The following is a 15,390-nucleotide window of genomic DNA, read 5'->3' on the forward strand; positions in this document are numbered from 1 at the left end:
GTATTCAGCAGCAATCCAGCCTGTGCCTGCAAGATCTCACAGAAGGTGTGAGTGGGTAATGGCCCCGTATTGCTGTTGTCCAGCCTGCCCTTGTTGTGTGATGAGAGTAGCTCCAAATGCCCGATTGCAACCCCCATCACAAGTGATCAAATCATACTTGAGGCACAAGAATCTTACGGTATTTCTTGCCTGGTGAAAAAGTAGCAGCTTGCAATGCCCAGTATATTTGTTCTCAAAAAGCAAAAAGTTGTAATAATAATCGCTATAAAAACCTTGACTTGGATTCTCAGGCTGTCGTTTGCCTGTAATTCTGCCGTTGCTCACACGAGGGCACGCTGGCTTCGCTTGCAAGACGTTGCTGCTTGTGCTCCTTCAGCTCCCTTGGACTCCCATTGGAACTGAAGGGTTGTCCTATGGGCAGTGGGTTGGCCTTCAGTTCTGCTTAAATCACTTGCAGCATGGCTTACCTTGTGTATTTATACATTAAACAAATAACTTGAAAATGCATTCCCTCATCTGTGTGGTGTTTGTGTGCTGCAAACCCCCTTTTATGGGTTCAGCTTTTCAGCAGGAGTTCAGGTATTTAACTTGGGAAGGAAGGAGGCCAAATAAACCATCCCTGGTTAGCACACGTTACGAAGCTGGGGGCAGGTAGCGTATACCCCCAGTGTTTTCAGCAAGGCTTCTGGGAGCTCCTGCAAAAACTATTACAAATTTCGAAACTTACCCATTTTTGCAAAAAATACTGTCCTTGTAGTGATACACAGGTGGCAGTGGATTAAGAATGATTAATCTTTAAAAAAAACCCAAACCAACCCCAAACCCTAAACAGCATATCTTAAGTGATATGAGAATAATAGGGGCTGGTCACGGTGTTAAGACCACTGAGTATTAACCTGTTGCCATGTTTATCATTGTTACTGTTTTTTTTCTGAGTATCTGGGCTGCTGAAGAAAGATCTCACTGAAAATCAGTAAATCATCTTGGCTGTCTGTAAATCTTCTTTTAAAATTTATTTAGAAGTACATTACAGATAAATGGACCTTACAATGAAGCATTTTATGAGAAGCTGCTAGATCTTTCAACTGAAGACGATGGGACAGTAGCATTTGCGTTAACAAAGGTACTTCTCCTGCGCGTGTTGCTGAAGCTTATTTAGTCTGTCAATTTTAATAAACACCTGTCTAACGGAAACAGATGGATAGCGTGTTAGCATCACCGCTGGCTTGGCAGGTGTCTGTACGTTTAAAGTTCTTGATTGTGCCAGGGTGTATCTTGATGGCAGAAGCACTTTAAACGTACAGACACTGTTTGGTTTTAAGTTCTTGATTGTGCCAGGGTGTATCTTGATGGCCGAAGCACTTTAAACCAAACATGTTTAGCACCAGTTCTGGAGAGGATGATAAAGCTGGTTATTTCCTTTCTAGACTGAGGAAGTATTTGCATGAACTGGTGCTGTTTTGGCCTTCAAGAAGACTATCTGTAGGAAATAAAAATGATTCTTACAGGATGCTGTAAAACCACTTGCTCCTGCTAACAATCTGTTATAGAGATAATTTCCAGCTCTTAAAATACCAGCATGCTGATAACACTGAGTATACTAATGCCTTTTATAAAGAACAGTATGCTTTACTAAGGCAAATACAACTATAGTAGAAAATTCATGTTGTTTTTATGTTGTATAGGTGCAGCAGTACAGGATAGCAATGACTGCTAAAGACTGCTCCATCATGATTGCCCTTTCACCCTGTCTCCAAGATGAATGGTGAGAGAGACCTGCTTTTGAATGACGCCTACTCATTTAGAAATTGAAGATGCATTTGCACAGTTCAGTCAATTCAAGTAACTTGAAAAAAGTGGGAGGTTTTTTGGGGGGTGTCCAAATACTTGGCTGTGAGCATATTAGTAAGGTAGAGTTCTGATTTAAGACATTTAGCACAGAGATCTGTTTCTGAAGAGTTTTAAGTTGATAAAAAGGGTTAAGGTTTTATATTTACTCCCTTCTTGACATTTGAATTGACTGTTCGTAGTAGATATACATGGTTCTAACTAGGTACAATACTAGGTACAATTTTTCTGCCTTGGTGTCCTCATATGAGAGATTTTTCAAGATGAGTTGCCTTTGACTGCCTAATTAGAAAACAGAAGTCTTTATTAAGCGCATTGGTAAAAACAAGTCAATAATCAAGAGGTGACATCTTTCACTGTAAAGCAGGAGGTTTTACCACAATATTGTCTGCTCTTACATGGGGGAGTTTGCTTTACCAAAGTCTTGTTAGTTTTAGAGAATATAGTTTTCTGCGTTTGCCCTGCAGTTCTTGAATGAAATGTTCATGAGGGAGATGACTTGTGCAACGGTTGACTTATTATAAATAAGTCCTCCATCCTTCAGTATGCTTGGACAGTAGTTCTGATACTAAATTTGTATTACCTTGAACCTAAGTAGGAGTTGCAGTGATTCTTTCTGCTTCTGCTAGTTAATGAGGCTATTGCTTTGTATGCGTATCGCCTAGAAACAGACTGGACTTACTAAATACAAAGACACAGTAACTAAGAGTAATGCTTTGACTTAAGCTGTGTGGAAGCTGAAAGGAAAATGTCTGGAAGAGGCGCAAGCAAGTTCGCTTTAAGAGTAGTTAATCTGGAGCTATAGTTTCCTAAAGGCTACACTAGCTGAAGTTTATTGTCTTAGGCTCTCATGAAAGTTCTAAGGTAAACATTAGAGTCACTTTTGCAAGGGGACTCAGGATACACAAATGAAAAATGTTAGCTTCAGTGACTCAGATGTGCAATACGGTTTTGTTTTCCAGCTCTGAGCAAAGACCTGTGGTACTAACGTCCAAATCAAGGTTCACCTTTTCTGTTTCTGTCCTGGACCTCGATCTAAAACCATATGAAAGCATTCCTCATCAGTACAAACTCGATGGCAAGATAGTAAACTATTATTTGAAGAATGTACAGGCCAAAGATGACCCAGTTATGTCCAATCTCTTCAAGGAGAATGAAGACTGCACATTAGTTCTCCATAAAGTGTAACTGTTTCCTTAAGGTTATTTTTATTCGAACACATTAGAAAGTGAAAGGTTAATGGAATACAATTTTGGTGATTTTTTTTTTCTATTGTGTTCAGTGCATTTTTCAGCTGTGAATGTTTTTGCTTTAAGAAATGATTTCTAATTGGTATGCCTTTTCAAAGACATGGAATAGCACTAAAACACACATCTGCTCTATAACCTTAATGAATGTATTTAATATGACAGAACAGATAATGTGCCATACCTTGGAACTAGAGGACAGATCGAATAAATACTAAAAGTCTACTTCCTTAGAATTGAAAGAGCACAGAATTACAGGTTTCCTGAAGTATTGCACTAACATAGAAAGCCCAGTTACTAACAAGAGAATTGCCTTGGAGCTTGTGCTTTGAGTCTGACTCACACCTACTAGGAAGAGGGAATGCTCTGACAAAACCTAAAACTTTAGCATTAAGTCCGCTGAAAATACAACTGAGGTGGCTACTCAAATGGTACTGATCTATGGAACTATGGATCTATGTGTTAGTGCAGAACACTTTTAAGTACTAATGCGTGAGATTAAGAACACCAGTCTGCCTCCAGAAGTTTTGTGATCACCTTGTATCTACCTAAAGCTTCTGAAACTAAATGAAAAAGGTTAAAGGTAAGCATCTTTAAATTTTATGTGATAGCTGGGCTTAACTCATCTGACATTCTGGTCTTTTATTTTCTATACATGATATGCTGCTATTGAAGGTGAAACCACAGCTCGCTCTTACCTAATTTAAATTGAGCTATAAGAATAATATATTCTGAGTTTTACAGATTATTTCAGGTCTTTCAGATTGTGTCAAACGTTGGCATTATGTCACTGATACCCCACATACTGCGTAGCATGACCAGCTGCATTCAGGCTTGTTCTTTCAAGTGACGCAGAAAAAAGGTGACAGTGTCTGATTTTCTGAAGCTGCAGGGGGTCACTTGCTCATGATGAGTTCTGGAGCTCAGCTTGTACCACTACTTCAGCAATTTAATGATGGCTTTACTTTGTAAATGTTGGCATGTGCAGCTGTGAGATGTTGCAGTAAAAGCCACCCTGAAGGAAGATCCTGAGCTGGAGACTGAGGATATATTCAAAACACTTTTCCCATATACTTGGGGATGACACACCCTGAAATGTGCAGAGAGAAGCTATTCAAGCTACGGTGAACTGCTGTTACCTGGATACAGTGTGTGCTTACTGGTAATGTTTTTCAAAATAGTGTAGGTTAACATTTTAAAAAATATATTTATATTGGGACCTCAATGTAATGTTTGAATTGTTCCATTTTACCTGAAATTCAAAAGGCAAAACCTGCATATTGGCACAACTCAAGGAAGAAATACGAAGTGCAGAGCAACACCACTCACAGCAGTAGAGCTTTGCCGTGGGCGGTGACCCACGTTAGCAGTCTCGTGTATTCCACTTCCAGGTGACCGCGGGCCTTTCTGGGATAGGGTCGTGGGCTGCTCTCGCAGAAATGCGATACTACAACAGTGCAATAAGCTGGTAGTTGACAGTGGTAATAACCCCTTCTTTCCAAAGAAAACTGGGGGGAGAGAGATCTATTTTTAAATCCAGAAATCCTCCAGCTGTTAGGCAAGAGGAAGAGGAAGGACAGACTATCCACAGCTGGAAAGTTTTCAGGTTTTTACGCTGTAACTTTACACACATTTCATATGCAAATAGAAGTGTATGTGCTTGATCAAACAGTTTCATTTTCACACAAGAAGGAGCTAAAGATGAAATAAACTAAAGGTTACACAAAACTAGCTAAACCAGTAACATGTCAGTGGATAAAGTAGCAATGAACTTTGCCTGTCTGCTGGATTCCAAACTTGAAATTAGTTTGCCTTATATCTAAGAAGATCTTTTACTATAGAGTTGCTGTTCATCAAAACTTAATCTCTGGCATTGCTCAGCTGTAGATTCTGACAGAAACCAATCTGGTCTGTCAGTTTTTCCTGACCTACCAAAACAGCAGAAGACTATTTCAGTGATCAAATAGTGGATTATTAAAATTACGGTATTGTAAACATACTGTTGCTTTAGTTCTTGATTTCTCCAGCTATTTCACCATTGCTATAAAATACTTCATTATAACTTACAGACGGAGCAGGCAGTTGTAGTGCTCGCATGGTTAGAGCAGCTGTGGAGTTGAAAAGGAAGTCTCTTAATATTACTTGAGAGTCCGTAGTTCATATTTGTGGCCCCTTGATTCCAGGAACAACAACTGTTGCTCCCTACCCCAGAAGGACGTGACTTACAGTTGTATAGGTTTGGTTTGGATGGGGTCGTGTGGTTGTCATAGCTGGTGGAGAGCAGGGACTCCTGAAAACTGCTGAGAGTTCACAGATGAGCTAGTGGTGCATCTGATGGAAGTGAAGGAAGGTCACAAGACATCTGTCTAATCTGTTTTGTTTCTTCAGGGATGAATGTAGGAAATGTGATGCTTTCCTAATGTGTTACCTACTACAGTTTCCCCCTAGAAGTAGGAAATGAAAGCAAAGTGCTGCAGTGAGCAGTAGTTAACTCGTCCATCTCTCTACAGAAGCGTAATGGTCCTTTCTTGTTCAGTTTAATGCTGTCTCTACTCAACACTTACATTAGGGAAAAAAGTTACTTCATACAGTTACCCTTTTTTTTTTTAGCATAATATGTCTTTGAAATCTTCAAATTGTCTGGTTCACCCTAATTTAACGAGAAAGCTATTTAACTCTTTGTTCTAGGAGTCTCTTACTGTTCTCTTGTCGTTTTAAAATCACTGTACTTTTACAGAGCTGTGAAATGAAATGGATTTTTATGGACTTGATTTTGACAGTGCATGATCTTTTAACACTTTCCAGGTATCTAGAAAATGTTAAGAAGATAAACCACTCTGGTACATTAATGATTCAGAAAGATAAATTTATAATGAAATCACTCTGTACATGTAACTATTTTATTTGGCATTTTTGTATTTAAATGGCTGTATTTATTTTCATGTCATGACAATTTATATATAACGTGCCATAATTGTACAGATAGCATGTTTTATGAGTATGGTTTCTAAATGGAAAATAACTTAATGTTTATATTCAATAAAATTATAGACTGTGTAACACAATATCTTAATTAAAACTACTTTTGAAATTGCTACCTGTTGTAAGTAATGCTGGTATTCATTTTTCCAAGCCAACCACTTTGATCAGATTCTCGATAGCTGTCTCAATCCCAAACACAAGCAGCATGCTTCGGAAGCGGGCGGGAGCGTTTTCCATAGTTGCCATCTTCTGCTCCAAGGCTGCAAGAAAAATGTAACAGTGAACATTACTTTCAAACGGCTGCACTGTTACTGAAGGTAGCTGTCAGCATGGCATTTCTGGATAAAACAGGTTACCTGCCGTTGAGAAGAGGAAGACATACTTGTTTCGTAAGCCCTTTTAAATTATACAGGAGGTGAAGCTTAGCTGCTTGCTAAATTGGGATTTGTTTGCCTGGTTGGGCTCTGCAAGGTGGATTTCCATTTTATCTAAAGAGAGGTCAGCCAAAAAAGGGGACAGGCGTCCACTTGAAAGCTCAGAAAGGGTCTCTGAAGTGAATGACGTTACCTTGCTCCGGTACTTTAGTCAGAAGGTCCAGAACAGGCGTAGTTCTCCCTTCTTCATCCATATGTATCTTCCAAACAATCATTAATTCAAACCTGTATCACGTGCACAGAAAAGTTAGTCTAGTGTTAACTAGGCAACTGTCTCTAAGGTTTCTTCAAAGCAGAAAGTACAGTATTCAGGAGGTTCACACTTCTTATGCTCTTAAACAAAATTCACCTTAGGTGATGCAACGTACCCATCTCTGAGAATCAGAAATACTTATCTGTTGAACCAAGGAAAACTGGTAGTTACTGACAAGAGAGGTGGTTATTTCATTTCCAGGTACATTCAAATTTTCATCCTCAAGGATTTTTTCCCCTGGTTCTTGTCTTTGTCTCTCCTGAATGGTAAGTTTCCATGGAACAGTGGTAAAAAGCAAGATACAAAAGAACACGAGAGCGCCTTTCCCTCCCCCTGCCCCTTACATAATCTCTGCACCCCGTGGTCAGGTATCGTGCTTAGATACAGCCTGGAAACAAGAATGGTTTCAGAAGTGTTTACAAAATAGTGATGTTCTGGGTTTGGAATAAGGTCCACCCCATGATACTGTTCATGGCTTTTTTAGAATAACGCACAGGGATAAATATATCCAAGGCCTAGATTCCCGCATTTATTTGCTTTTAATTAACCATCATTACTCCTTCAAGAGTGTTTTTGGTGGTTTTTTTTTCATGGCGAATTACTATTTCCAGCTTTCGCAGTGGGACAAGATCACCACGCTAAGGGAATGGTTAGGCAGTTGGCATTGCAGGGGGGGAGGTTTTCTAGTCAAGTACACAGGGATTACTCTAGAACAACATTCACAATCGATTTGCTGCTTTATAACAAACATCCCATCTGCTTTACTGCATTTTGCATTCCCTTCCAATCCCTGCTTTTAGGAGTATTCCTCGTTGAAAGTAAGGCTTTCCTAATCCAAAGCTGATAGGCACAATAACGAGTTGCTGCCAGGAGGAAGCTCCCTTTCTCAGTGGTGTTTGAACAATCGTGACTGTAAAAGTTTCCTTTAAATATGACTTGTCAGCCTTTTGCCACTTCATTGTTAAAAATCCTTCGGGAATTTGTGTACAGCTGCTTCTGGGATTTTGCAAGCAAACTAATATGCAAGTCTATTTTCTACCAACCCACTGAAGCGATTTTAAAATTCTTATATTTCATGACTGTGGGTGAGAGGGAGTGTGTAATGGAACTTGGCACCTGTCAACATGAAGAGAAACTAAAATAAAGCAGCTTGTTTTCTAATTGTGATGGTCTAACAATGATTCATCTCAGTAACCCAGAGTTAAAGCATTTAGTTTTAATGGCAGATTCAGCTAAACCGAGACAGCACTATCTGTTATGGTTTATTTGCTAGTTCCACAAACAAATCCGATGGAGGGAGTAATGCTTTATTTCCAGTTGTTTCCATATAAACTAATGCATGTTGTAGCAAAGATGTAATAGGAGAAGGGAATGGTCTGATCCCTTCACAAAATAGTTACTTTTCTTGGCCCTTACAGAATTCCTGACAGTGATAATTAAATTGTCTAACATGCAACTTCAAGGATTTTTTTTTTTACTCAATTTAAAAACCGAAACCTGCCGGAAATGCCTAGCAGGCAGCCCAAACAACTCCAGCATGTGTGGTAGAGTAATAACAATAAATGGCAGTGCAATGATCCCCTCCTTCATCTGATTTCCTTCTAAACCAACGGGAAAATACAGCTACAGTTGCTTTCAGTAACATGGTAACTGCAATTTTCTTTCCGTTCTTTAACGGAGGGAAGACCAAAGAATTGCGCTTTGCTTCAGTGGTTTGTGACCATCGCACCTCCTACCACAGAACAAAGTATGAGCTGTAGCTGCCAGGCTCCACGCCCACGAGAAGGGATAAGCTCCCTCCTTCAGGCCCAGGGGTGGAAAAAGCTGCCTTATCTCATAGGGGAGGGTTGCCAGCGGCCCACCCTGTCACGGTAAGAGGGGTGTTGGCCTCAGCATCTGTTCTGCCCGGTGCTCTGGTCATGTAATGCAGAAAGACCAAGAGAGAACAAATCCAGTCGAATCTGACATGTTTTCTGATGCATGAGAGGGAGGATGCATTCCACTTCCTAAACCTTGAATTTAGACTCTTCATTGTGGCATGAGCTTCCAAAACCAAGATAGGATAGATTTTTTTTTTCTTAAAATGCAAGTAAAAAGCCTGCTTGAGCCCTTTATTTTTTTCCATCTAGCTTTTTAAAAGGGTGGGTACACGCAGAAGCAACACCATTGATTGACATCTAACAAGGCCACGTGCACACAGCCTGTACATGTATTTTTGTGGGGGTTTTTTGTTTTTTCTCCTTGTGTTTTTAATGTGTGGTTATAACCCTAAAATGTAACACACATCATCTAACCTCTGTGTTTAGAGGCATTCTAAAGCAAAGAGTGACTTAATGTTCAAGCAGACCAATTATGTATAGATTGTCAATATGCATTTCACAATCCTTTATCTGCATAAACCAAGAAATGTATTTATTGGCTTACCCAGAAAGTTTGGGGTTCCTTAGAATTATATAATCTCCCCGCAGTCCTTCTGGAAGGGTCACAACATCAGGATATTTGCCCTGTGGATAAACAGGTTCAAAAGGGTATAAATTAGGTCAGAAAAATCAGAGTAGACAAGGTGGCTTCTAGCTAGTGCTTGCCAGTTTGCAGTGGATTTTAATATGCTGCCACTTTTAGCTTGCTTTTGTAATAGTTAAGAGTAAGGATACGAGTTGTTTAAAATTCTGACGTGCTTTTTAAGTCGTGATGGTTTGGTTGTTTTAGTATCATTCACGTGATACCAAGCTATACTTAAACTGGTCACCTCACAGAAAAAAACAGTATTGTGCACCTGTACAAACAGGCCTTAGAAGTCCTTATGCAAGACGTAGGAAACCTTGAAAGAATATTTTTCAACTAAGTTCTGTTAATTTGATTTAATAACACATTATAATACATCACAGTTTCACATAAAAACCAACCAAACCCTTACTAGTACGCTCTGTTTTGCTACTCCTTTTGAGAAAGTGGATCACCACGTTCCGTAACAGGGCTTTGAAAGCATGAAGGAATAAAGGCAATGAGATACCAAAATAACCACTATTACCAAAATCTAATGGGGCAATGGAAACATGATAAAACATATAAAACTACTGACTACTATTAAACTTCCATGTTACCCAGAATTAGAGCTATTTTCAATTACTACAGTGTGCAAAGATTGATCATCGTTCCGTTACTTTGTTAGTTCATCTAATAATTTACAGTCTTCGATGTGTATATCTTGAATTACCTAAGACTCATAACTTTCTCTATAACCGTTTTAAAAGCATGTAAAAGGAAAGCAGAATAGTAGCTATGTATGGATCCTTTTGAAGTTATGCAGTATGTAAGGTGACAGAGTATGAGGAGATCCATATGCATCAAAATACTGAGAACGAACACAATTACTGCATCCTGCAGGGACATGCTATTGCAAAAGAAAACAGAATCTAGACGCAGCCTGTTGTCATGAAGACTTCAACACTCTTCCTTGCTTGCAGTGTCTTTTGTACTGGATACAAAGCTGTGTTCCAAAAACTGCAGTTTATAACGTGTGAAAAGACACTCAGCCTAAATCATTCTCCAGAGCTCGCAGGGCAAGTGGTGTGTCTTACAGAAAAGGAGCCGGAGAGCTCGTCTTTGAAAAGCACTGGAGAAAATGAGTTAGGTTTTATAGGATTACGCCTCATCTGGCAGACTGAAATTGCTACCAGATGTGACCTTGCTCTGGTTTAGGAATTTATGACAAACTAAAGGGGGTTTGTACAGAATGCCAAATGACATAAAACACATGGAATTTGCCAGTTTTAATTTCTACAAAGTATCTAGCACTGTATTTACCATGGGGATAAAGACCACGATCTATCCTGGGAACAAAGACACATAAGGGGCAACAAAGTGCACGGTAGTTACAGCATGAAAACGCGGCTGATCTGAGGACACTCGCCCAGCAGAACAGTGATCTTTTTTCAGCTTGACTCCCTGTGGATTTATGCTCCTCTGATGACAAAATAAAACAAGTTTTTCCTTCTCAATAACCCATGTCTTTGATATTCATTATGTGCCTTCATTTGTCCGGTATCATAGGTCTCGGAGAATCTAGCAATCTCTTAGCTCCAGGTTGCAAATACTAGAAATTTAGGATTAGTTTGTATCTGGGGAACACAATTCTTAAGTTCCTCGTTTACAAGAGATGCCAAGTATACCATAGCTGAACACTGAGTCATGTTTTATCTTCATCCGCCCATGCTGAGGCCTTTGGGAATCACAAGAGAAAATAGATCAGAGGCACTAGGTAAGAGTTCCAATTTTCAAACTGCTGTAAAATGCACCCAGGACTTGTTTGGGAGTTGCTGTGTAGCTGCCACAATCCACGCCATTACCCCTAGCTAGCGGGTGGTACTTTACGTTGTACAGAAACCAGAGGTACCTCAAGGAAATCTCAGTCTGCAATTTTCTGTTGTCTAAAAGCTTCCCTTTACGTGGGAGAGACTCGTCGGTGAGTTCTGCACACAGGAAGCCGTTATTCTGTGCCTTAAAGAAATGCCAGGGTTTTGACAACCCGTCTGAATGCTGTGAGAATCTGATCTTGTGTGAAATTCACAGGATTTGGGACAAAATCCAGCTGCTTAGCAGAAAAGATCATATCTTAGCAATCCACAACACACACAAAAAGCCAAAACACAAACACCTACATCTCTCTTCAGGCGAATTACATGCTAAAATTAAGTCATAACCGCGGCATGAAGCAGCACCTCGCCCAGACCCCCGTGAGGAGGTGTCTGCCCTCTCACCTAAGGGTGACTCCTGGGAGCGACGACGCGGCAGAAGCAGGAAGCAAAGCTGCTGCACCCAGGATTAAGGAAGCAGTGCGAAACACTGACAATTTAGGGAATAAAAACCAGGAAATGCAGTCACACAATCTACCTCTCATATTCCACATATAAAATGTAATGTCTGTATCCCACAGGTAAAACGTGAGGATCTGGCGCATAAGTGGAAAACCAGGCGCAGGCTGTGCACGAGCTGCAATAGTCCTGACAGAACTGCAATTCCAAATACACTCGGCGGGTACCGGATTAGCACCTCATATTCTCTGCTGTGCAACTTAGTTCTAAGTTTTCCCCAGGGCAAAGAAAAGCCGAGCCACAACCAGGGTAACAGAATGACCCGATCCACTGAACGGTCCCTTGGGAAAGTCAGTAATTCCTACGGGATCTCGTAAAGTGGACGCTGGGCAACTGAAAGGTATCGCATCAAGTAGCGCGATACCAGATGGGAAAGATCAGCTACAACTGCATTAAGCAAAACCTGACTTTAATCAAGAAATATCTTTCCTCAGATGACTTTTAAATGTCAGTTTATGATCAAAACCAAAAGCCCATGATATTATTACTTCTGGACGGAAATTGTTTTTCCAGCTCTTTCAGGAGTCCAAGCAGGGAATCTTATGGGAACTTCTGTCTAAAACAGAAATAGTCTCAAATCACAAGGGGATGACCATCATGACAGTCTTCCCTTTCTCCCACGACAGATTTTACACACACAGCAAAACAAGTGAATACACTTGCAGTATCTATTTTTAAACAAAATATATTATTCTTCAGCTGTTTAAAATTGCATTGCAATTTTCTGCATACTAAAACTCTTCTAAGGAAAACGTTTCAAGTTATTCGGCTTAAGGGCCCTGACTAAGAATGCAAAGCAAAATTGGCAAGGCAGAAGCTATACTAAAAGCAGACAAATTTGCTTCTAATCCACTTACGAAGAAAATATGCTACTCTGCTCTCAGATGGAACAATAGTTCACATTTACTACTAATTTTGAACTTGGCATTCTGTAAGAAGACCTGTATATAAAGAGTATATAAAGCCACTCATGCTGCTATGAGTCTCTCCACAGGTGTAAGCTACTTCTAAATTTACCAAAGATGCTACATTTAGGCTCTGATTCGGGGTGATTTATATGTATGTTTTGCTCAGCTAAGGCCACAGTATCATCCACTGAAGTCACACACATGGTGGTAGCATCAAGGCCTTAAATAACAACACCAACGTAACTTCAGGAATTCGAATACAAATTCTTTGCAAAAATGGTGAAAATTCTAGATACTGTAGAAAGCCAATAACAACATGATGAAATTCCAGAAGCATTAAACAATCAAACCCACTGCCACCAGTCTGCTACCCACTGCAAAAATTTAGGTCAATCCCTTAAGCAGCCGCCAAGCGGGAAGCCATCGCGGCGTGCTGCCCCAGGCGCTCCCGGAGAGAGCCTGAATTCGAAGCAGCTGTGTTCTCCAACAGCCGCACTCTCTGGTTTTAGCAGCAATCGGGTTTTTAAATTACAGTAGTTTAACTCAGATAACAACAAAAGGAATGATTTTACTATTACCATGATCAAGTCCTACAGACACTTAAAACCAGCAATCACCGGGCTACAAAATGAAATTAAATGCAGCAATTACATTTTTGGAAATTAGCTCTGGTCTTACAATTTAGCTGTCTTTATGCACATTGCTGAAATATTTGGTGCTAACTTCACCAAGAACACTTATCCTTGAGTCACAAACTACGTTAACCTGTTATAAACTGAACGTCACATATACATTTTCAATCAATTACCTTTCTAGAAATGTAATTTAAGTTGCTTTGATGAGTTCTGTTTTTAGATATCAGACAATACATTTGTTAATGCATTTCAATTAGCTAAAATATTTTATCCTGTAAGAGAGCTGTCACTAACATGAAAATATAAGAAGGATTTATACTTTCCTGTATTTTTAAAGCATGGTGGCAAGCCCTAAGTCAATGAAAAACTTCTCCAAGAAATGTAGCTTTTCTGGTGCCAAAATGCACCTCAGACTTCAACAGGTAAGACAAAACAGTCTGCCAATACAAAGTAACTGAGAAATGAGTAATACTGCATCTAAAAAGAAATGCATCCTATTTTTCCTTCTTTCCTTCCTCTCCACTGCTTGACTGGGCAAGAGCAGCACTGTATAAATTGATGTACACTCAAAATCTGAAATACAAGAATGAAAGAAAAACCTGTAACGTAGGCAGCTGAAGATGTGCGAGATAGACGAAACCCTCTCAAAACCATGGCTCAAACTTTCCTTTTTTTGAGGCTTCTTTTGAACTGAAAATCAGCAGGAAAAGTCTGGAACCTTCAGAATATGCAAGGAGAAGAGAAACCCATTGCCTGCAGATGCTGCAAGTTTGTCACATGCTTAAGTTGATGTTCTTTATGTAGAAGTTTTTGCTGCACAATAGCAGTGTTGAAGTATTTTTAATAGAATACTGTAAACACTACCAGTGTCATTAAATACAATTCTCAAAGCCTGAAGGGGCTGAAGTTTGACTATGGAAAGTGCTGCATCACAAGATTCAGTAACAGACTTCCAGTCTGATGAACTGGAATTACTGAGTCAGAAAGACAAATGGTTCACAAAGGGAAAATTTCTACAGAAAGACTTTTTGTTTTTAATGTGCTACGTGTTACATTTCACCTCAAATTTCATTTAAAGGAGCTTTAAAAAGTATGTAAAAAAAGAAAGATGGTAATTACAATTTAAATGTATGAGCATAATCAGCGAATCTATACTATGTCTCCTTAGGGGTTTGTTTAGTATCCACCAAACACAAAGCATTACATGAACAAGAGGGATACAAATGTTTAATTTTTTCCAAAGAAACCCAGCGTTATGCCTGCCACACTGACTTAAATGATTCCAGTGTTATAAAGACAATGTAAACTATCGGCAAACCGAGCACCCTCCGCCACTTTAAATCTGGCCAAATAAACAAACACCAGTCCATTAAATAACTTCCCAACATCAACATAAATTATTAAATTATTGTTAAATTGATTAGCTTTGTCTGCCAAGATTCGTTCTTGTATATGCAAAATGGATGCAAATGTAAAGTCACTGAATTTCCTCTTATTTCTCAGAACCACCAGTTGCACAGGTAAAGTATAGACTCGTAAAATATCAAAAAACCAATGAATATAGAACGCTATATAACTTACTTTGAGACAACTACTTCAAATTACTTTCATGTGATACACCTCAGAATCTAACTGAGTATGTTTATCTTACAGGCTGACATATTTAAATCTTTGTTTCTTCAGTAGCTTAATACTGGAAACAAAGGTCTTTTGAAGCTACTGCAGTATTTGTAAGGCTTAAACATTTACATTTTGAAGGAAAAAACATTTTATCCCATGCCATATATTTTTTGGTTGAAAAAGAAAGTATTCTTTATATGCCATTTCATATTCTCTTTGGTATCTTCCTGTGGAAACAAATTCAGTATTATCTAAAATCTGTATTTGGTGTGTAGAGTAAAGATGACATTTACACTCAACATTTACACATGGACTTTTGCTTTAAAGTATATAATGAGTCAAAGGGACAAGAATTAGAAGATGCCGTGAATCTTCAATCCACTGTTTTTCCCTTGTACTGTGTGTATGTACATGTATGATTCCCATTTACTGTGTGTATGTACATGTATGATTCACAGTTTTAAACTATTTTTGTAATTTTTTTTTAAATGAATTCCACTACAGCAATAGAGGAACATTTAGAAAGCCATTTATCCAGAGTTACACCATTATTGTCTACTGGTATTTGGAGCAATGCTGGGGCTATTCC

General features: G+C 39.2%; 2 protein-coding genes across 6 annotated transcripts in view; one reads left to right on the forward strand and one right to left on the reverse strand.

Moving 5' to 3' along the window:
- Positions 1-3,136, forward strand: part of IPPK (inositol-pentakisphosphate 2-kinase) — a 56,752-nt gene extending 53,616 nt beyond the window's left edge. For all 4 annotated transcript variants that reach the window (XM_075159325.1, XM_075159326.1, XM_075159323.1 and 1 more), the window contains 3 exons: positions 1,021-1,123; positions 1,686-1,765; positions 2,811-3,136. In XM_075159325.1, the coding sequence (XP_075015426.1) occupies positions 1,021-1,123; positions 1,686-1,765; positions 2,811-3,036 (409 nt within the window). In that variant the 3' untranslated portion in view covers positions 3,037-3,136. The remainder of the gene's footprint in view (positions 1-1,020; positions 1,124-1,685; positions 1,766-2,810) is intronic.
- A 2,811-nt stretch (positions 3,137-5,947) lies between these two features.
- CENPP (centromere protein P) overlaps positions 5,948-15,390 on the reverse strand; it is a 151,745-nt gene continuing 142,302 nt past the window's right edge. For both annotated transcript variants that reach the window (XM_075159331.1, XM_075159330.1), the window contains exons 7-9: positions 9,189-9,268; positions 6,645-6,736; positions 5,948-6,337 (exon numbers count right to left, since the gene is read on the reverse strand). In XM_075159331.1, coding sequence (XP_075015432.1) covers positions 6,216-6,337; positions 6,645-6,736; positions 9,189-9,268 — 294 coding nt within the window. In that variant the 3' untranslated portion in view covers positions 5,948-6,215. The remainder of the gene's footprint in view (positions 6,338-6,644; positions 6,737-9,188; positions 9,269-15,390) is intronic.

This window comes from Calonectris borealis, chromosome 10 (genome assembly GCF_964195595.1).
Source record: "Calonectris borealis chromosome 10, bCalBor7.hap1.2, whole genome shotgun sequence".
Classification (NCBI taxonomy): Eukaryota; Metazoa; Chordata; class Aves; order Procellariiformes; family Procellariidae; genus Calonectris; species Calonectris borealis.